The 23,666-nt window shown below is 36.2% G+C and overlaps 2 protein-coding genes across 2 annotated transcripts in view; both read left to right on the forward strand.

Moving 5' to 3' along the window:
• Positions 1–23,402, forward strand: part of hoxc3a (homeobox C3a) — a 38,477-nt gene extending 15,075 nt beyond the window's left edge. The window contains exons 2-5 of the mRNA XM_077218930.1: positions 2,338–2,389; positions 19,783–19,953; positions 20,116–20,432; positions 22,056–23,402. Of these exons, the coding sequence (XP_077075045.1) occupies positions 2,352–2,389; positions 19,783–19,953; positions 20,116–20,432; positions 22,056–22,447 (918 nt within the window). The 5' untranslated portion in view covers positions 2,338–2,351 and the 3' untranslated portion in view covers positions 22,448–23,402. The remainder of the gene's footprint in view (positions 1–2,337; positions 2,390–19,782; positions 19,954–20,115; positions 20,433–22,055) is intronic.
• Positions 5,131–7,628, forward strand: hoxc4a (homeobox C4a). The gene is made up of 2 exons (XM_077218926.1): positions 5,131–6,078; positions 6,605–7,628. Exons 1-2 carry the CDS (start codon positions 5,646–5,648, stop codon positions 6,964–6,966), a joined length of 795 nt encoding a protein of 264 aa, XP_077075041.1. The 5' UTR covers positions 5,131–5,645; the 3' UTR covers positions 6,967–7,628.
• Positions 23,403–23,666: the final 264 nt, after the last annotated feature.

A 23,666-nucleotide genomic window follows, 5' to 3' on the forward strand; every position in this document is an offset into this window, starting at 1 on the left:
AAAGAACAGTGGGAGGACAGATTAAGCATATATCAAAACATTATAATTTAAAAGAATGTACTTGATAGAACTCCAGTTAGTATTAAGTTGGTAAACTGCTGACTTGCTTATACAAGTACTAAGTTAAGTCTAAGTGTATCTTATGTGATATTCCAATATAAACACTGGCTAATCCTTTGCCCGTTATCAATAATTACTGTTGTGAATTATAAACATGTAGGAGTGTTCATTACACAGCACTTGAAATAATAGTTTAGTTCAGTCATGCAATTACACAATCCATTTTTATACAATAAATCTAATATAAAAGAAATATAATAAAACAAAAAATTACATTGCTGCTCATCTCTTTCATTTTCAATGTCCATTCTTTATCCCATAAATCAGAAACTTCACTCCATCTAGAAACTATAATCACGTGTTTTTAAATAGTTGTTTTTCACAGCTGCTTTTCTCAAATTATGTTGTGTTTATTTATGTGTTCATTATTTATGTGCATTATTATTGGAAGAACAACAAAGCTGACAATGACATTTTTATGAATGTACTCCATAGTTTTTATCACATCAAAGCAGAAGCTGATTCCTGTTGGCTCATTTTTGGTTCAAGGCAGGTGCAGGTTTTACTCACTCAAGTTTGATTGAGGTTGATAATATTCCTTATTGTATACATTGACTAGAATAATAATCAGTATAATGTTAAATTTATAGCATTTCATATTTTTGTGGGGTATTGGAAAGTCATTGAGAGAATAAATTGGTCATGTACTGTAGCACAACCAACATCACATTCACTATGGAAACACTTTCAGTAAATGTCCACTTATTAAAGAGATTTAATTAATAACAATTTGTTGTACCTATTGATGGAAAACACTTAATAAATTCAAATGAATTTGTTGTTGACATTTATAATTTTAACTGCACTATTTTAGTGAGCCCATATGTGCATCCTTTAATTTGATCATTAAAGGTCTTTGAATACAGTGTCAAAAAAATGAACTGCCAATAGGGGGCAATAGTTTTATATTCCGCTGTTTTCTTCTCTCTGAGTGCAAGGGTTCAACAAATTCCTTTGTCATTTACCAGGTTACTAATTGACTGGCCATACAAGGAATATGGCAGTAATCTCCTTCAAAGAGCCAGCAAATGACACAGAGTTGGAAATTATGCCATTACATGCAGAATAACTAAACAAGGCAATGCTTTCAATGTTGGAATAGCCTTTGTTAACAATCCACATTCTGTTTGTTGAAGTTCCTGTTTGGACAATCATCTAAAAAAATCCAAGACAGAACCTTTATTCTCAATGTGGATAAACTCTTCTTCATTCAGAAATGGATGAGGTGAATGAATGAAAAAAAAGAAGAAAAAAAATAGCAAATGAAATTTGGACTGGTGGATATATTAATAAAGCCATGTCATGATTATGATTTATTAAGAAAACGGATGGTCATGACAACAAGGACTGCATAGCTACAGTGAAACAACAGTGGGTAACAGAAAATACTTTGACTTTAATGCAGTGATTACAGCTTTAAACTGAACACAGTTTAGATTTGTTTGAAATTATACCATAGTGTTTAGATGTTTTCCAGTGTTGAGCATGGATAATTGTAGAACTGGGTATATACATATAATGTTTATCTTTCTGTGTATATAACCCCCCCCCCCCCCCCCCAGTATTAAGGTTAATATTCACACTGGGGGGGTTTGCCACACTGACAAACAGTGGTACAACACTGTATGTGAATTTACAGTCTGCACAAACATATACTGTTAAATGAAACTCCATGAGGCTGTAAACCTGAAAGAAGCAAACAATCCCAATTTTTTTTTTTTAAACAATCCTGAATTGCCATGTTAACCTGACCAAGTAGGAACTCATTTTAGGTCCTCCATTGTTGCAAAAATAACTACATTCATCAAGGAAATAGTTCTGAAAATAACTTGTGCTAAATACATAGCCTTGTCCTACTTTAAAGGATCATGCCTTTGGACAGTTCAACCTCAATGAGAGACAAAGAGAAGTTGTACTAAAAACATTAAAACATAATTATCAGTAAAGAATTTAAATGCAGCTGTCATTACGCTTCATGCATGATTTGATATTATTAGCTTTTAACTGATTACATAAACTCCAGATATTTATTCAGATACTGATATTAATTTTCAGGATACTGAAAGACTGGCATTATTTCCATCACAGGAATTCAAATGTTTTAAATATATATCAAACCCATTATATCGTTAAATAGGTTATCCTTACACGCCTGGGAAGATAAGTTTTTATAAGTATTTTTTTTTTCATTTTCTAAATTGCTTTCTTTCTTTTTAGCGCATGAGGGAATAATGAACGTGAGGGCAAGGAGGACGTCGTCGTTGCACTGGTAAGTCTTACCGTTATTTTCTTGTTCCAGTTGCCTATAATATTCTTGTCCCATCTTGTTTCGCTGCGTATAAACACAGAGGGCAGTGTTCCCTGACAATAGTGGCGAACAACTACAGCACATGTTCGAGGCAAGGAAGTGTTTTGTGCTAAAGCTGTTTGTTGTGCTAGTGAGCCAATAAGCTCTTTTTATATTTTTTTTAAATCCAGCCTATAGAATATATATATATATATTATATATATATATATATATATATATATACACAGTACACAGTAGTTCATACAAACACACACACACACACACACACACACACACACACACACACACACACACACACACACACACACACACACACACACACACACAGTTGTATATAGAACAAATAAATAAATCTGACGTTAAATATTTAAGAGCGCAAAAAAAAAAAAAAAAAGATACGACCATGTCCTTTTAATATTGTGGAACAGCTTAGGCCACTTGAACTCAATTTTATTCGATATTTAAGTCAAGAAATATGAGCCCGAAAATGAAATAATTCCAAATTACTGTAAAGGGCATACATTAAATATCATATAGGCCTAGGCGTAAATGTCATTCGTTTAAGCATACAAACAATAGATCCTGGTTATGGGCAGCTTATCTATCTATCTATCTATCTATCTATCTATCTATCTATCTATCTATCTATCTATCTATGGGGAATCTCATATATAGGCTACAAATGAATCATCAAGCAAATTCGCCGGCGGTTATAGCTTTTTGGAAGTCTCTACATTATAACTAGTTATTGAGCTGGTACAGAATCTGGGGCCATTTATGTGTAGAGGGAATTCATCGTTTTTCGCTCATCAATAACTCCTTGGCAGTGAACTATTGGAACGAGTCGAACGCGAGGGGTGAAATGCGGGTCACGCTGTCTAACTTATATTAAAATGCGTCCGCAACACTAGAGCAGTGCCGAGTGGGTGTATGGGGGCGTTTTCAGGCTGGTGGGGGTGGACAAAAAATCCCTATCACATCTGCAGGGTCTCGAAGTAAAATAAAAGGCTTGTGATAAGGCAAACGGCCGTTTCGTTGGATTTCGTTTGTTAAAGAGTTATGTCCTGTCTGTTTGTTTGGTTTTGTTATATTTAGGGGAGAAAATCTTATTTTCTCTGGTGGTTTGAAAATTGGATTTGGAAACAGTCTCTGTTGCTTTGGCTATATATAGCCTAAATGATTTCTAAAAACTTTATTTCTTTACTTAACAGTTTATATACTTTTCTTTGCTTAGTATAGGCCTATATCCTTTTTTATTTCGTATCTGTTCCCGTTTAGATAGCTAAACAGGAGAGAGAAATTCAGGGCACGGTCTTGCAGGTTACCGGGCGGTCATATGGTAATAACGTGCACAATAAACCCCAAGGAACAAAAGAAACTTATTTTTCATCAGTGCTGTCACGTGTCCGCTTTGTGCACAACATGTTTGAGATGGAATATTCAAGTGGGTGCTCCTATGTTTTCGAGATTTAATAGGATTGGATAGTAAAATTATTTATTGTTTGTCCATCTCATGCCCACTCAACTCTTTATTTTATGTTCTAGGTTCTTTTACTCAGACTATTGGAGTGTTTAGGGGTGATATGAAAAATATGAAAAAGGCAGAACACGTAAAAATATATTTAACCTCAACGAATAAATTATTTTGAAATTAATTCTGTCGTATCGTAAATCATTTTCGTTAAATTGAACAATTTGTTTGTTGTGTATGAGAATACACAGATAATACAGAATTTAATTGAAAAGACTAATATGCTAAGTTTTATAAAAAACAAAAAATGAACAAACAATAAATAAATACATATATAGATAGATACATAGCCTACATAGGCCTACATACATAAAGCATTTCGAAATCTGTATAAAAATGTAGTGTGTTGGTCTCACTAACCTACTGATGATTAAATGTTATCACTTCGGATGTGTTGCTTATTCTCTTTCGAGCAAATAGCATTTTTTTTTAAACAATACAAAATTAATACATTGGTTTCTTTTCTGCGTTTAATTTTTTCAGTGATGACAAACAAATATTACTTTTGTTCCTAGATACCATTTCTGACCCTAGATATAAATTCTGACAAACAATCTAACAAGAAAATGATTTAGCCCTGTTTAAGCAAAAGAGCTCATAGCCTAACCTGGCTTATTTTGTTCTTTGAGTTCTGTTTTAAAACTTCCAATAGAAGAAAGGTCTCTCAGTAGTCGTCTATATGTACCCTGTAGAACCGAATTTGTGTCCAAAACATTAAAATCGCAAATACGTCTCTACAGGAATACATGGGCGACGTAAAAGCCACGAACGCCAAGTTGGGTTTGTATTCGTCTCAGTCTGAGGCACGTGACTTTGCATGAAAGTCGTGTGTGCTTACTAGTTACTACCATAAGGAGTTTGAAAAATGACTACTACCACAGGAAGACATGAACATACTGAGCCAAAATTGTAGAAACGGAAATATGCTGTACGCCATAATGTAAACGATTGATTTAAAGCCTTTATATCTTAATTAAACACAGAATCTGCTTTCTGCCTCCACATACATTATCCTGATCTGGTTCTAACAGCCCTATTAATTCTATATAATAACGAAGATGCTTATAGGCTACTAGATATTTCCCTGCACGTTTAGTCATAAAAATCCGTGGTAAAAAAAGCATTGTATAATGTTGTGTAATTATTTGCATTTGCAATTACTTATTTTTATTTTACTACTACTACTTATAACATATTATTATTATTATTATTATTTAAATTAATTAATTAGTGAAACTCATACAGGTAACGGCACATGCACAAGTTAACTGAGAAACATCCCTAAAATCCCTGCTATGACATGATCCGAGAAGATTTGGCCATTGTGTATGCGTCTCTGTGTGTGTGTGTGAGAGAGGTAGAGAGAGAGAGAGAGAGAGAGAGAGAGAGAGAGAGAGAGAGAGAGAGAGAGAGAGAGAGAGAGAGAGAGAGAGAGAGAGAGAGAGAGAGAGAGAGAGATAGAGAGAGAGTGATAGAGAGACTGAGAGACTTCGCGGACAATGGCGGAAAATTGAAGGTATATTTGCAAAAGCTGTGGTTCCTTATCCGGGGACTACATCGCCCCATGCCATTGGGCCATCGCATCACGTGGTAAAAGTAACTTTACAGGGTTGCTCGCTAGTAGGAGGGCTTTATGGAGCAGAAAAACGACAAAGCTAGAAAAATTATTTTCCACTCCAGAAATTAATGATCATGAGCTCGTATTTGATGGACTCTAACTACATCGATCCGAAATTTCCTCCTTGCGAGGAATATTCGCAAAATAGCTACATTCCCGAACATAGCCCCGAATATTACAGCCGTGCAAGGGAGAGTGGCTACCAGCATCACCACCAGGAGTTATACCCTCCGCGGGCAAGCTACCAGGAGCGTCAGTTTAACTGTCCAAGCATCCCTGAGCCTGATACTCAAAGAGGACATGGACTTCCTCACGCGGGGCACCTGCTCGGAAAAGGGCAACCTGCCTCATGTGAGCCCCCACCGTTACCCCTGTCTCCTGCCACCCCTCCGGCTGCATCCTCCGCCTGCAATCAAGCCACCCCGGAGCATCCCAACAGCTCAGCCTCTGCCAAACAACCCGTTGTGTACCCATGGATGAAGAAAATTCACGTCAGCACCGGTAGGCAACTTGAGTGTATTTCTCTTAAGCACTATAAAGCTCGCCCCTCATCCTAACTCTCTCTCTCCGTCTGCCTCACTCCTTTTTACACTCATCCCCTGGCCAGCCTCTGCTACGATAGGATAGAAGCCTTTGAAATGGCACAATTGAGGCGGATTTACGACTAGGCATTGGTAATTACACCCACCATAAATTTTATAGCCGAGGTATACTCTGGGCAGTCGTATCACCATGTGGCTTCTCTTGTTATGAGTGTGCGAGAGAGTGAGGGAGATCTGGGACCAGAGGAAAAACTAAGCTTTATAATGTTGCATTAATAATTCAGTGCTGAGTCCAATGTGATTTTAGCCTTATTATAGAAAGCTAACTTTAAGATGTTTTATCCATCCCACCCTCATTTCCTCTGTCGCCACCATTTTTCAATGAAAGACACGCTTGTTTACCCTATCCTTCCCTCGCTGCTTCTTTTCTTTTCTACTCTTTTCCTATTCTATTATTTCTTTCCCTTTGCTTCTCCTCTTTCCAGTGAACCCTAATTACAATGGAGCGGAACCCAAGCGGTCTAGAACTGCTTACACTCGCCAGCAAGTCTTAGAATTGGAGAAGGAATTCCACTATAATCGGTACTTAACACGGCGAAGACGTATCGAGATTGCTCATTCCTTGGTCCTCTCGGAGAGGCAAATCAAAATTTGGTTTCAGAACCGCAGGATGAAGTGGAAAAAAGACCATAGGCTGCCAAACACCAAAGTCAGATCCTCGTCCTCCACGGGCATTTCCTCCGTGTCCAACACAAGCTCCGCGGCGGCAGCTTCCACCACTAACACCATATCAGCCTCCGAGGACCTCTCCGGACCCGAGCGTGCCGAGGATATTACAAGGTTATAAGAGAACTATTTCGAGGAGAGGAGAAAAGGGAAGATCAAATGACTGATTATTTATAAAATATAATATATTTTGTTTTCGTAGGTATCTTGTGCGTAAAGGGGGTTCCTTTAAGTCCACAGTTATATAAAATGCATGTTATATAGCATGGATTATTGCGAATACCTATGGATTATTTTTTACGAGAAACAGGGTTTAATTTATCTAAAAACTGAATCAATATGATGTTTGTTTGTTTTTCTTCTTTTCTTTTCTTTCTTTTTAAGAGAAATGTTTTGGGCGAAGCAGGTTATGGACATTTTATTCAAATGTTATTTGTGGGCCTTTCTTTAGCCCAGCTGCCAAGGTGAAGTGCACAACGAATCTATTTATTTCTCACTTGAAAGAGCTGGTACGTTTTTTTGTACTGTAAATGAAAAACACTATCGTGGGTATCGATAGAAAAAAAATATCTTAAACGTCTTTGTTTTCTTTTAAAGTAAATCATGCTGTGGGTTATCTGTCGTATGGAAAGGTTAAGATTTTAAATTATCATTTAGTTTTGTTGTGATGGCGTTGTGTTTAGGCTATTTACAGCAGATTGTTGTGAGATGCAATAAAATCAGTTTAGTGTATTTGTGCTAATTATATTGGTCAATAAAACGTAAGTGTCTATTAGTTTTACCTAGACTTGCGTGGCTGACTTTTATTAATATGCAATGTAGATTACATTTCCGCGCATAAATAGCGAAAAGTTTTATTTATATTTTTTAACAGGGGATGCAAACTTTCATGTAGTCTAAGTCAAATGTAGGCCCAAACGGAAAATCGTGTTTTCAGTGCATTTAAAAATACTCCATGGTGTGGAACGGTTTTCCAGCATTCTTTATTGCAGGAAATTAATCAGCCATTTTATTTTTGCCATACCTTCTCTAATATCTACAACGCTATTTCTCATATTTGAGGGGTGAGGGTTGTGTAGGGGTTAGTTTGGGCTCTGTACATCACTTTCTCACCTCTTCGATTAACGAGTCACATAACTCGGGCCTTTTCAGAAGGGACCTTATCGCTATTCATTCCAGAAGATTCATTACTGTTTTCAACATGGCTGAAAATGTCTCTGAAAATCAATTCCAGTATTCAAAAATGTCCAGCACTGCTTATGTTTCTCTCCGCTATATTAATTTCAAGCGTTTTCAAGCTGACAAATTCAACCAATTCCTTTTTCTTTTAGGTAAACTAACAGTAAAAAATTGGATGATATTCAGAACGTGAAAATAGGTCTATTTTTAAATTTTATGGTCTATATTTTTATTAAATTAGTTTAGCTGAGTTTAAATCAAATCTATTTTGCAATTCGTTATTTCAAATTAATGCTAATTAATCTTGAAATATTCAGATGCAATGGAGAATGAAACGAATCAGCTTTACTACACATTGCAAAAATACGTGTTATGGGATAAATGTGTAAAAAAACAAATGTAGAGAGACAAAGGCTGTGAAATCGGCCAGTTATGTCCATATTATTATATATTTTTTTTATTAAATCAAGCAATTTGCATGTGGTGAAATACATCCCTAGTACCTCTGTTTTTGAAAGTTCTGATTCAAGCCACTCCTCTTTGTGTGCCATATTGTTTTTTAAAAAAGTGGCGCTAGATTCTCTTCGAAGCAACGTCATCGCACACAGGACCAAAATCTGCATGCTGTGGCCTTGCCATTAACAATGCGGCATAGAACGCTCCCGCGTGCAAATTGGTTTTAATTTTGTTATGACGTTTTTGTATTTTTTCAAATGCACAAGAATATATTACATTTTAAACATTAAACACTTAGCGTGTCAATTGAAATAAACTCTCTCTCTCTCAAAAAAAAGAAACGTACAGAAAATAAGGAATGTGTTTGATTAATTGTAAATCGGCATGACTTGAATGAAGATTACACAACGGCTCGCTAAGTGGGGGGCTGAGAAGCACAAAGGAGTGAGCCATTTTAGACCATCAATCAAGTCCGGCAGCAATAGTCAATTGTACTTATAATGTATTAAGTTGTACAGGCACTAAATAGAGCACAATAGCGTCACTGAAAAATATGTTTCAGCGGATAGTTTGTCCAAACATAATGGGAAAAATGCACTGGCCCTCGTCTCAGCCTGGCCATGACTTTGGAAGTCACTTGAAAAGAGGTGCAGAACTGCATTCAGGGACCATTAGCCAATGAGAGAAATGAATGTGCACGCCTAAATTGTAGCATCCCGGCAGCCTCTTTCGAGATGCTGTCGCCTCCATGTCGCGAGGCTGAAAAGATACTTTATTGAAGTTTTTTGCAACTAAGAAAAGTCGAGTTCAATTTGGGGACACATTTTCTGTCCCATTAGTTTCATTTCAGCCGGGTTGGCCGACCTCTCCCACCCCTTGACCCCACTGGCTCTCTCAACGTGTACCTTCTGTGTGCACCCTCACAGGCTTCCTGGGGTTCCACCGGTGCTCTTGCTTTCATTGTGGGTTTTTGGTTATATTGATGTGGCGATAGAAGAAGGACATCTGAATGTGTTTCTCCTTTGTTGCTTTGCACCATATGACCTGCTACTAGATCGGTGAACTCTGGGACAAGGCTCTTCTGTAGCTTGCGACCTTGTAATCTTTTTCTTTTTCGAACTGTTAGTGTAGTGATCGAATTCATACGAACCCACTCGTATAAATTTGTACGATTTTTGCTAAATTGCACATATTTTACGAGTTGCCAAATTCGTATGAATTTGTACGAATGACCTACATCTGACCCCGACCCTAAACCTACCCATCACGTGGGTTTAGACAAATCGTACGAATTAGCCACCTTTTAATCACTCTTACGAATTGGTCGTGAGATAGCGTTGTGCTGGTCAGTAATGTTGACCGTTTACCTAAATGGGGATAAAAAAATAAAAAAACTTTTTTTGTTCTTAACAGTTAAGACAATGTGAAATCAATATCTCGGAAAAGTGCTTGAAATAGCTTTTTATTGACTGTTAACTTAATTACAGGTTGTGTGACATCCAAACTGATTACAACTTTTAAAATACAAAACAAACCTGTTTCGTGAGACAAGACGGTCCTGACGGACTGACTTTCCTGCTTGGATGTCTGACATTTAACGGAAGATGTAAAGCAGTTTTTCTGTTACTAATGCACGCTAAAAGAAAAGGAGAACAAATGCACCGTCTGACATATGTTGTACTAAACTATAAATAAATGAACAAACAAACGAACTGTATTGTTCCGGGGACACGTAGCCTATAGGAAATCATAACACGTGACTTCTTGTCAGCCAATAAACTTTCATACAAATGCTGCATGTATAAATATTTATTATACTTACAGTAATGTAAAAAGAGAAACGTTCAGTTGCACCTCTTTATAATCTGACCCTTAAAATTACTGACCCTACTAAATCGGTGCAACCGAATTTAGTGAAGTTGATTCAGTCGTATCAAACATTATTATTATTTTTACTTAAATTAAACCATTTAGTTAACCATTAGATTAACTAATTAGATTAACTAAAACACATTTTTGAGAAGCGTTGGCTATTCGGGGCAAAGTTGCAGAAAAACATTTATAATTTTATCTTTTAGGTTAATATTTTTCATGTATTTGATGAAAAAGCTATATTCAGATAAACTAGTGTTCTGTACTGCAATGCTAACAATCATATTTTAGTTGCTGATAAATAAGATCTCTAGTTAGGTGACAAGTGAAAATAAACACAAATATGCTAACTTTTCTAAACAGTTAGAAAAGTTGTTAAGACCGTATTATATTAGACATATTTCCCCACAACATTCGTCATTTAAGGGCTGCATCGATAGTTGTAACAACAGTAGGCTTTCTGCAATAGCTCATAATTGATCCCAATAACTTAATTTATGCAGGATGAACAACATGGCGCCAGCATTTGCACTAAGCCCTGTTTTCCAATAGTTTAAATCACTCTCTAAAGATCGTCTTAGCTTATGTCGTACATTATTTAATGATGGTTGTGTACCGTTTCCAAAACCAGCCCAGAGGTCGTTTGTTATAAAATAAATTTAAATACAGTGTTAAATAAAACATTTACGATGTGACAATAGGCCTACTGAAAAAAAGAAAAGAAAAAAGTTGTCCTATATAGCTGTTGTAAGTTACGAAAAAATACTATATATTTTTAATTGAAACATGCTTATAAATACAATTACTTAATATTTATAGGGAAATTATTTATTATTATATTTATTATTATGTTTACACACATACACACACACAACCTGTATATATATATATATATATATATATACACACAGGTATGTATGTATATATATATATATATATATATATATATATATATATATATATATATATATATATATATATATATACAGGTACATGTATGTAGCTATGTGTGTGTATATATATATATATATATATATATATATATATATATATATATATATATTATGTTGTAGGCGTATAATAGCCTAAATAAATAATTCTTTCAATAATTTTAAATATAAGGCTATAATAAGTAAACAATTCAGTTATAATTATAGTATAATTAAATTAATGTGAGCCTTATGCGAGTGGACAAACTATTAAACTATATTTGTTAACCATAAAAATCATAGAAGGTTGAACAGCCACGGCCTCATCCACACTGTAGTGAACTGTACCGTATAGAGAAGTGGGCATTTCTTTATGCGCCCATAAATCAAAAAGATGATTGAGGGTTTTGCCCTGCAATACAAGTAGTGCCACACCGCACAAAAACTGTTGTGTTTAGGCTTTTGAACCTGCCCTTGTAGGAGGAAGATGAGGAAGAGACAATCAGGAAGAGCACGAAGATCATCACCTGTCTGCAGAAACGCGCATTTTACCAAGGGGAGAGGGGGGAGGGGGGTTCTCTTCTGAATACTGCAGTTACAATTGTTCATGCCATACAATTGTGTGATATTGAAGTGTTTGCAGTTGCACAGAAATGCACATTATTTTACCATGTCAGTGTTTTTTTTTCTGTAAACTGCAGAATGGAGTTATACCTTGCATGTTCTACGAGTGGTTTTAAGTTCTCGTTTACTTTTTAACGCATCAAGGTAACGAGGCTTTCGGGGAACAGACTTTAATTTTAAAGCAATACTTACATTGCACGTCAGATCTGCTTTCGAGCAACCGGCCCAGAAACAACTAATTTACAAGGGAAGTGAAGAATACACTTTGCGTGTGTTAATACTAAACCTGACACTAACCCATTGTAAAGCATACAGGGTCCACCATGTTAATTACTCCACGAGACATAAAACTGTTATGAGAACAGATGATTGTTTCAGTCATAAAGAGGTTAGAGACTAGTAATTGCGCAATGACAGGTCATCTGTTGGCCCTGTCGTTGCATGTATATATAGCATCAATTTTATGTAGCTATTTACAACGCACCATTTGTTGAGCAAGTTTTGACTTGCTTATTCGTTATTCTAATTTTCATAATCATGGGGATTTTCTGGTACAACATTTCTTAATATATCGCAGGGAAGTATGATCAGCCACAGTTATTTTTAATAAATGAACATTAGGGACCTTTACTCAATAAATACACAATAATAAATGATCACTATAAGATATCATATCATATAAGATATAAGATATCATGTTCTGTAAAGTACTGGATGCATTGTCATTTTGCCTTTTTATCCTAAACTGCATTTTTGTCAACTCTTTTTTGTAAGATAAGTGTCTTCTCAAATTAAGTTCTTAATAAGTTCTTAGCATTGTTACGAGATCCTCTGTATAAACTCTGTGTTGAACGTCGCAAAAAGCATCAGAGTTGAATCGGGGGTCACCTGCTATTTTCCAGAAATGTGTCAGTTCTTCTGAATATCCGCTCGACACATAAAATACATAATACAGATATTTTTCCATTGGATAAACGTCCTGTGAGTCCAACGCGTCTAACCGTGCCTTTGACTTTCGCGCATTTAATATATTTTTCCCGCATTTTATGCAAAACTAAGAGCGTGAGCGAAGAAGAGTGTCTGCATTGCGCTCAACATATATCTCCATAATCTTTGTCCTGATGTCTTGCCCCTTAACCTTTTACACTCAACATGACCCCAAATGTCATGCCTAATGGCCACCCAAACTAGAGCAGCCCAACTGAGAGATGGTACACACGACAAAAAAAGAAAAAAATTGTTTTAAGAACAGATACTTACCACAAACCAAAAATAGGTCTACTATACAAGTTAAACAAATAATTGTCAAAGTCTGCATCACGCCGGTGCAAAATCTACATTACCTGGTATTATTTAAGTCAAAAATATTTAATATGTCTGAATAAAAAAAAACTTTGAAAGTCATATTACACTTATGAGCATAGGTAGAAATAGCATTGTCAAGTAACTGCCCATGTTTACTTTTTAAAGTGTTGGTTATAATATTATTAAGAAAGATACGTTTGTCTGGGCGGCCATTTCATCCAATAATCATCGAACATCAAGACATGTTTGTGCACTCAAAAAACAATTATTTGTCTCAAAAACAATATAATTTCAACAGTGTCTCTCCTAATGCAGTCACACCAGATATTCATGAGAATGCCCATGAGATTTGAGTGACCATGTGCTAAATGAGAACACGCCTTAACTCCAGATTAAGTGTCAAACAAACAATCATAAGTTGTAAATGAAGAAACCCCTTTAATGATAAACGTCTTGGGGGCGTTTTGGGATTTCCCAAAAGCAACGTACGCCTGAGTAGATCTTACGAATCATTTTAGAATTACATGCTGTTTGTTTCCCCAAAGCATTATAAATCGTAGCATGGAAGTCGTCGTAGGAATCGGAGCACTAAGTGCATCGGTAAAAGGTATGGAGTCACCTGCAGGACAACCGAAAAATTACAGCTTGATAGAGTTATGCTACCTTCACCAACAGATATATTGTGACTTCCAATATCAGATTGGGACACGTATAGTCTTTTTATTTATTTTACTTTAATAATAATAATATAAAATACATATAATAGTTAGAGCTTGAGTATATTTTTTCCACAAGAAACACATAACAGTTTTAAATGGAATTGAATTCAGAAACTGAATTGAGCTGGATAATGACATTAACTTTTGCAACATTGACACCGTAATAGATCTGAATGAATCAACATTGAAGTGATGAACTGTGTAACAACTACAGTTTAACCAAAACAAATGCAACATGCAAAAAAACAAAACAAAAAAACAAACAGCTCGATCTCACGAAAGTGCGTATCTATAGCACGAATCTTATTTCTCATAGGCTACCATTTATACGCCAAAATAGTTTCTGCGTCCATACGATAAGCAGTTTTCACGTGCTTATGATATGCACTTTTTGGCGTGTAATACGCACACTCCAAACTCCTAATCCTACCAAAGGGGTTCACAGTGCATCATTTGCATGCAGAAACTATTTTTGGCGTATAAATAGCAGGATAAATAAAATTTGTGTTATAGATACGCACTTTCATGAGATCGTGTTGCAGCAGGTAAATAAATCATTTTTAAAAGATCACGTTAACCAAATAAACACAACAAGTGGTAAATAAAATCCCGTCGAGTTTTTAACGTTAATATTAAAATAAAGTTATTTTCAAAAAAAAATTGTTATGCGTAGACAAATTATTGGACGTAGCCTACTGGTGAAAATGTTGGTGTTAGTTCAACATCTTTGGACCTGATTGCCACTTGAACTGGGGTGCGTTTCCCAAAAGAATCGTTGGCCAACTATGATCGCAATTTCCATTGAAGTATATTAGTAACGACGGAACTTGCGACCATAGTTGGCTTTGGGAAACGCACCTCTGCATCGTTCTGCGCAACATAACGATCTGCTTGCTGTTTGAAAAGAGGCGTTGCTTGACGGTATAAACGAACGAACGAACGCATGCACGCACGCACACACGCACACACGCACGCACGCATGCACACACACACACACACACACACACACACACACACACACACACACACACACACACACACAGTTTTCATGTTTTATGAAGACTTTCCATAGAAATAATGATTTTTATACTGTACAAACTGTATATTCTAACCCTAAACATCACAGAAAACTTTCTGCATTTTAAAAACACATTACTTAGTACGAAAAAAAATGTCTCCACAAGGCCAAGGATTTCGTTGTTATAAGGATATTGTTATCTTTTTGGGGACATTTTGTCCCCATGATGTAGGGTTTACCAGGCCACACACACCGTAATTTGAGCATGTTGGGAACAGCAGGGGAACCCAACAATGTGTTGTTTTTCTATAGGAGAAAAAAAAAATATAGGCATATATATATATATATATATATATATATATATATATATATATATATATATATATATATATGAATAAATATAATTTCATACTGGATTACTCGGGTAAGATAGATAAATGTCTGATGAAAGAGAAGAGTGATCTTGATCTTGTGATTTGTTCAAGTTGCCAGGCAACAAGCTACACGAGAGTCGCTCACAGAATAGTAGAACATCCATTATCACTAAAAGTTCTTTATTTTACCGAGTTACCGATTGAAGCTACAATGCGTATCCTGTTTTTATCGAATTAACCTGTAGTATTTTACCCAGCCTTTGTCAATAAAGTCTCGTTACAATGAAGAGTTCAACGTATAATGGCACAGGGGGCAGTTTGTTAAGAATGCGAGACTGAGCACGGTCGTAATATGAATGAAGGGTCACCTGTGAACATCTCTGTTTCTGTGTATCTGTCTTGCAGGCTTCCACACGTCTCACAAAAGAGATATGGAGTAGGCCTAATTCATGTAGGCTATAAGAGCCAAAGGACACATAACCTATGTCAGAGACTGTGCTCGTCTATAGTGAACACACAGACGTAATTTTAGGTCCCAAGGCACGTTTAGAAGATAGACAAGATAGAAGAATCTTCTGTAAAATCCATAATCTCACGTAGCTACATGCAGAGAAATGTGCTCATATCAAGACCCTCGTAGAGCACATTTCCACAAACAAACAATAAATTGTTAAAAAGTTATAAGTGCAGTTATAAATTCAGTGCGTTATTTTCAGTCATTTCATATAGGTTGACATATCTTTATAGCCTAAAAGAAAGATTCCCTTGCTGCAACTGAGAAGTTCCCAGTGTCACGGTATAGATGCAGAATTGTGTATTGAGGCTTTTGTCCAGTCCTCCGGGGTGTCTGCAGTGTGTCTAAACATATGCGGTCATGAGGAGGTCACGAGACGTGCTGCTGCGCCAAAATGATTAATGTCATCTTTTCTATAGAGAAATGGCATTCGTAGATTAACGTTTTCTGTACAACATGGTGAGTGCTTTAAACGGGCATGTACTGGCATAGAATATAAATACTAACAGCCTACTTGAAATCCTATATTAACATTATAAAGCCGCCGAAATAAAGACAACTTGACAACTTTATCTTTGAAGGAACAAAGATAGAAGTCCAATGACTTTATAGACAATCATTCATAAGCAGTTTAGATAAAACGTTTAGAAAGAAACATGAAACTAGGATATCAACATGAATGCAAATAAGACGACATAGGTTATATAGTATCATTTTATTTATGCGGAAGAAAATATGACAGGTGCGATGAAGTTATATTACTCTAAAAGTCACTGTCAACAAGGCAGCTTTAAAGAAATTGTACCTCATATGAATTGTATTAATCTTTCAGGTTTCCTTTATTTTTTCCCATTGTGGAGTGAATCCGCCAGACATGACATGTTCACTTTAAAGTACAATGTAAACAGTTATGAATAACAGAATTAACAGAGCAATCGACTCTATCAAGTCGAGCTCATAAGTTTCAAGAGTAGGCCTACTTGAGAGATCTTTTTAAATTCCACTCGTTTTATTTAGGTTCAGATTGTGAAGATATAACACTATCAGAGACAGGCCCATTTGTATGCATAACCGACTAAATCCTTTCCTGGAATTACTCTCTTATTTGTCCCCTAAAAAAAGACACTAGGATATTACTTGAATTTTTATTGAAGAAATGAATCCATTGCGGTGTGCAGAAACTATGAAAATATTATGATTTTAAGAAATCCAAAAAAATGTAGTGATTTCAATAGACAGAAAGAAAGAAAGAAAGAAAGGAAGAAAGAAAGAAAGACCCATTTTTTAAAACTCTTTAATCCGCAATACAAAAAAAAAAACACCAATTGGAGTTATGTTAGCAAAATAGTTCGTTGCCTCATTCCGGTTTTTATCCTCTTTAGAGAGCCCATCTTTGCACGAAATGGTTAAAGCGATGTTATTATCGATGTTTTATGCATATGTTTGTGTCAGCAACCACAAGAGCGCAGAAGGTAGGGAGGAATTATAAAAGGGTTGACACCCAGAGCGACCGGCGCGCTTTTGTGAGAGAAAGAAAAATGATTTATTGCCAGCAACGTGGTTCAAACAGAGTTCACTGAGAATTGTAGTGTACCGGCGGAGGCGCTGAGTTATGGTCTTGCTGAGCCACTACATCAAAGATTCCTTTTCAGATTTAGTGAATGGACCCAGCGGCATGAGACAAGGGAACAAACTTACTTTAATTAGAAAATTCCCTAGATCACAAGCGACTTTCAAACAATAAGGGACGAGTTCGAAATATATGAAAGGCACAAGGGGAACCATAAAAACCTGCTGAATAATAAGTATTATAATAAAAAACCCTATAACCGCCTCCTCCACTAACACCGCCACTTCCAAAAAATATTAATAAAATAGAAAATGCATCGAAATAGTTTAAATAGCATTTATTGAATATCTAATTCATATGGAATGAGTACACTTGCATTCCCTGCACACTCGGGCGCAGTAATATTTCATGTTAATAGCGCTGCAGCTCGGCAGAAGCCGGACTTGTAATATGCATAGTGAATGCTTCTATTTGACATGGCTTGTGACAGCAATTCACTGAACTCAAAATAACAAATCGTTCTCAAAAAAAGATTGATTTTAGCGTCACAACCGGAGAGGACAGCCCCATGGCTCTTTGATTATCTTCTTTAATACACAGTATATGCATGGTTATGATTGGTTATGGTTATTTGACTAGTTAAACCATTCGAAATGAGAGACAAGGCTTTTTAATTGGTGTCATGCTGACATTTACACGTCATTGTTTTAATGCAGTCCAAAGTAATCTTGTAGTCCTACATGTGCTAGGATTGAGATGTCCATTATTCAAATACAAATCTGGCCATACTGGTAGGCGCTTTTTGGCGTTTTAGAAACTCCTTGAACAGTGTATTATATTAAACATTCCCTGAACAAAAAATAAAAATCCCTGCAGGAGAAAGAGAGTGAGTCGTTGAGGCTATCAGTCTTTGTCTTCGAAAATACGCCAGACATGTTATTGACAGTACTGAGTGTCTGAGTAAATACTCAAACAAGACACTGTGGAGAGTAAATGAAAAGGGACTAGTCCTTGGGTTTCAGTCCTTGTGCACAATTAATCACTAGTGCGAGACAACCGCTGTCCACATGCAGCTTGTGTAAAGGAAGGGTGATGTCTTTTATGTTCATTTCAGACTGGGTAGGCCTATACTTATACTTAGGCTACTTCAACGAGACTGCTAATGTTATCGGCATGCAGTCGTTTAAATTAGGAATTGGCACAACAAGAATTCTTACTGTGTCGATAACCTATAGCCTAGGTTTCTAAAATACAGCGATCTGCCCAGGTTGAGTGCAAAATAGTCAACGTTCTAAGTGAACCCTCTTCCATCAGCTTAGGCTATATGACGTCAGAGAGGACAAAGACTAATTCTGTTGCGAAAGCAAGAGTTTTGTGATCAATTTACAATGACTTTTTGAAACTTGTTGGCGCTGGGTAACTTGTTGTTTTTAAAGACTTTCCAATTGCCCTAAAATGTCGTCCTTATACGCCAATTCTGGGCTGTTCCTGCTCTTTGTTCATCAAGACATTGTTTTAAATAGCCTACTCAATGCGGGTCTTACATCAACTTAAAAATATTTGTTTGGTTACCCGAAATAGCAAATAACCATCTTAGCGACTCGTTTCTTATACTGCCAGTTAATAATAATAATAAAAAAACTATCATTCCAAAGATTTTTTTTGACATGCATTGTCAGCTACAGCATTGACAATCAAAATCCCTTTGTTTGACCGCACCCATTGATTCTCTTGATGTCTAATTCACCAGGTAAAATAAGCAGAAATCTCAAAACACGTCGAAAAAATGTGGATAGTAAAACACTATTAGTAGCCTATTCAAAAGATCCGTTTAACCTGTGTTGCAATTTCATCACACATCAGAAAGGTTGTTTGTTATCCTTTTTACAAAACATGCCGATGGAGAAAGACAAACAATCTATATTACAGAAATATTTTATTCATAAAGAAGCATTGCTTAAACATTTATCTACATGGCTGTTTACGACAGATTACAAAGATAAAAATATATATATATATATAGGCCTATACTGTATATTAAATGTTAAGACACGTGGAGCTGTTGTTACGAATAATTAGGCTACTTAACTATAACAGAAACAAGTCGATTATTTTTAAATACATACCACAAGAGGACTGAAAAGTAAGTCAAGGTTTCAAACACTGTATTATAAAACATTATCAAGGAAATGAAGTCTGTATTCTGCAATCCATTGTGGCTTAACTAAAGAGACATGATCCCAGACTTGCGTGTCTTTTCTCTTTCCAAATGGGTCTCCGACTCCCTCCCACATCTCAATCACGCTCTCTGAACTCTTGTCAGCACGGGCACAGGGTAATGTATGAGCCCTGCTCATGGCTTTTCGTCTGTCCACAGGATAATCATTCGAAATTGCAAAATAGTTGAAGAATGCGGAGGCACCCGGAATCGTCGTTTGGTTGCTTTCGAGCACTTTACAACTCAAACAGCGAGTGCGCGAGGCTATTGGAGGAGGCCATCACGTGACTACATTGTTTACCCTTGTTGGGAAACAATTAAAGACGCGAGTGAGTGTACTTTTATGTCTTTCCTACACCTTGTGTGATCAATTAGTCAGCCCGAGTGATCAGGAGGGTTAGAGATGTACAAGAATTCGTTTCAAGACTTTCACATTTACAATGCACACTTGAACAAGATATGTTGCAAAAAATCTCATGTTTTTTCTATGGAGCAACATTCCTCCCCTTGTGCTCTACAGGAGAGCAGTTCTGCGTGGAGTCAACATGCTGAAGAAAATTCATCAAAACCTTATGAAGGCCATATTTGGAACTTTGAAAAAATCTCTCAAATCCAACATTCCTATTCATCCTATGCTGATGCCAACTACCCTACGAATGAAAAGATAAACTCCTTGGACCACGCGAATGATACGGAAAAAGATAAGAGATGCAAGCTACCAACTTCCTGCTTTCCAAGCAAGAAGTACCCTTGGATGAGAGAGTCACACACACCTATAAACTTCAGCTCCATTAAAGTCATGGAATCAGGTGAGAGAACTCGTTTTTGGAGTAAATGGGGTATATTGATTTGTATTGCTTAGAAACACGTAATCTAATCAGTCTGTCATATTTTAGTCGATAATGAATAACATCTGTGTCAGATTTGGTTCTATGTAAATGTAATTTGTCACTTAGACACTAATGTCAATGAATGACATCATTTAGAAGTACAGTTATTAATCAATTATTGGTGTTATCCTTCCTCCTTTGATAGAAAATAAGCCCATAATCACAAGCAACATTTCAATCTTGACTAATAAAGATGGTGTTTACTTCGAGTAAATTCATGTAAGAGTGTGTCTAAAACTGAAGTTTCATTCTGATAATTTAAGTTAATTTATTTAAATATGTTCATCAGTTCAGTCCATCATGAACACAAAAACCAAAGATTAAGATGAATGTGGACACGTTTATGGAAAAACACAAGAGTGGGGCAAATGTAATCTATGCTTATTGCTCATTGACAAAAACAATTATATATTTTAAGCATGGGGATTTGATATGGTGTCTAACAGTATTATGACGTTTCTCTGTGAAAATGTCTATAGGCTAAAACAAGAGAATTTCTAAGGAAAGTCATATTTTCTAGGGACCGCTAGTTCTTCTGTGAACTTGATTAAGCTTAAACGTTTACTAAGGAGCAGAATAATAAAAAAAGAGCCTACAGTGGATTTTTTGTTTGTTTTTGTCTTGTGTTGGCTTTTTCTGGGTCACACAGATAAAACGGATTCACTTTTTTTAGCCTAAGCTATTCTACACTAGTGAATAAGTTCTATCAAACATATACCATAATTAGTGAGGTGATACAGTGAATATAATGTGCTGGGTGTCATCTTATATGTTCAGTAATGTAATGTAAAGATGCCATTGAGGTCACAACTTGAACAACATTTTTGATATGAAAAAATCATAAGGGAATCTAACAGTAGAACACACGGAATGGATAATTAACTTGGTGATTAGTCTACCAACAGTGGTGTGCCCAAAGACAGTGTGAATTCTAAGTACACCGATGCAGCTGAGCATATTCAAAGATGTCATGCTATATTTTCATCATCCCAGTTTATGCTTCAAATAGATTATCCTATTCAAAATGGTTAAAGGGATAGTTCTCCCAAAAATGAAAATTCTGTCATCATTTTGTAACCAAACAGTTTTTTTCAAACATTCTTCAAAATATCTTTCTTTGTGTTCAACAGAACAAAGACATTTATTCAAGTTTGGAACAACATGAGGGTGAGGAAATGATGACATAATTTTAATTTTTGGGTGAACTATCTTATCATTGTCGAAACTTGAGAATCAGTCTATTTTCGACAAATATTGGCCCGGTTTCACATACGGGGCTTAGATTAAACCAGGATTAGGCCTTAGTTCAATTAGGACTTTGCTTTTATAAAATTGTCTACAAAAAAAACAAAAAACATTACTGGTGTGCATCTTGAGACAAAACAATGGCACGGACATATTTTAAGATAGTCCAAGTTCCTTTCAGTTAAAACAGCTCAAACATGCACTTTCGTCTGGGACAAGGCTAAAGTTCTGTCTATGAAACCAGGGAACCAGAAACTTGTGTACCTGAAAACTTCTATCCATCTGCCTGTTTTCTAGGTGATTCCAGGCACAGCAGTGGTGAAGCAGGAGTACGAGATAGCAGCTGTTCTAACATTAAACGGACACGTGCAGCATTCACCTCCGCTCAGTTGCTTGAGCTGGAGAAGGAGTTTCACTTCAGCACTTATCTGTGCCGCTCACGGAGACTTGAGATGGCAGCGCTGCTGAAGCTCACTGACCGCCAGATTAAAATCTGGTTCCAAAACCGTCGCATGAAGTATAAGAAAGACCATAAGCAAAAGTCAAAGGAAAGGTCCTCTTACTCCTGCCTGAAAACAGGTAACCAGCCCTTTGCGATTAGTGGCAGTGCGGTGGATACTCCAATGCCATTACAATTCCAGTTCCACTACGAGAGACCATCAATGATGAACTGTGCTCAGAACCACTAGTGAAACTACAGGAAATCCAACAACTAGGGACTTCTGCTTTCAGAATCCAGCACTGAAAGAATGACTCACATAATGACAGTGACCTTTGCCAACCTCTGTAATAAGTGAAATACAAATACAAATTCTACACAAAGTATGCTGTTCTGTTGCTGATCAGCTATTTTCCCCATTGTAACTCTCTCTGGCATGATTTATATATAAGAAAATTGAAGATTTATTGCCCCTAGATGATGATTTATATGAAAAGTTAACTTGGAAGAGTTCAATAACCAAGTTCGCTTTGAACCAGATTACATGTTATCAGTTTGTACATGGTGTATCAGAGTTAGTCACCATTGTGCATAAACTGCTGTAGTAATATCTCTGCAAAGCGCTAAGATTTATTGCACATGGATGTAAGCCCTCTTGTACAAGTTTATCTCTTGGGTACAGAAAATACTATTTTAAAAAGGGCATTTAAGACTTTGAATGGTCATTAACATCCGCCCAACTTTTGCAAGTGCGCCACATATTTTTATTACTCACAAAACGATATGCTATTTTTCCCAAGGCATGTGCTGAATCTTTTAACTTGGAAATGTTGTTGATAATGGCCATGTTGAACGGCCTTGAGTTACATTTTACAGTTTTTTTTTCTGTTTTAATACTGAAAGTACTGGTCATTTAAATCTGAATGTATGGTGTTTTGACTGACAAATGAATAAAGCAACAAAACAGGACTTACCCCCTCTATCACAATACTACGTCAATGATATAATCATTTATTTGTTTTGTTTTTACCTATTCATCTAGACAAAAGTGTGAACATGACAGAGCTGTAATGTAAAATGTGCATATATTTCTAGTTCTTATCTCTTGGCCATATCAGACTAAAAGCATGTGTTTGAAACTGAAAAGTGGTTGCGTAAAACTAATTAAATCCCTCTGGATAGTTAATAAAGGTGACTGAATAGCATGTGAATGACAATAATGTGTTCATTCTGTTGTTTTTCCAGATATTTTCTTTTTCTTTGTTAGTTTAGTAGAAACAATTGAGAACAACTGAGATTGAATCTTAATTTAGCTTAAAAGTGCTTCTGTGAATTTTACTTTGATACTTTTTGAAATAGGCAATACTGTACTTTGTATTCTTAATACATAACCTTACATATATGCCTTCCTCCGCCTACCAACCTCGCAACATTAATCATTTAGACAAGTCGCTCTCTCTCCCTCCCTC

Source organism: Siphateles boraxobius, unplaced genomic scaffold (assembly GCF_051911475.1).
Source record: "Siphateles boraxobius isolate OS27281-9 unplaced genomic scaffold, OSU_SipBor_1 77, whole genome shotgun sequence".
NCBI classification, from domain to species: domain Eukaryota; kingdom Metazoa; phylum Chordata; class Actinopteri; order Cypriniformes; family Leuciscidae; genus Siphateles; species Siphateles boraxobius.

What these genes read in the sequence shown, in the direction of transcription:
- hoxc4a (XM_077218926.1), top strand. Translation starts at nt 5,646, where the DNA reads ATGATCATGAGCTCGTATTTGATGGACTCTAACTACATCGATCCGAAA. An exon ending in GAAAATTCACGTCAGCACCG is followed by an intron (nt 6,079 to 6,604) that starts GTAGGCAACTTG and finishes TCCTCTTTCCAG; the next exon opens with TGAACCCTAATTACAATGGA.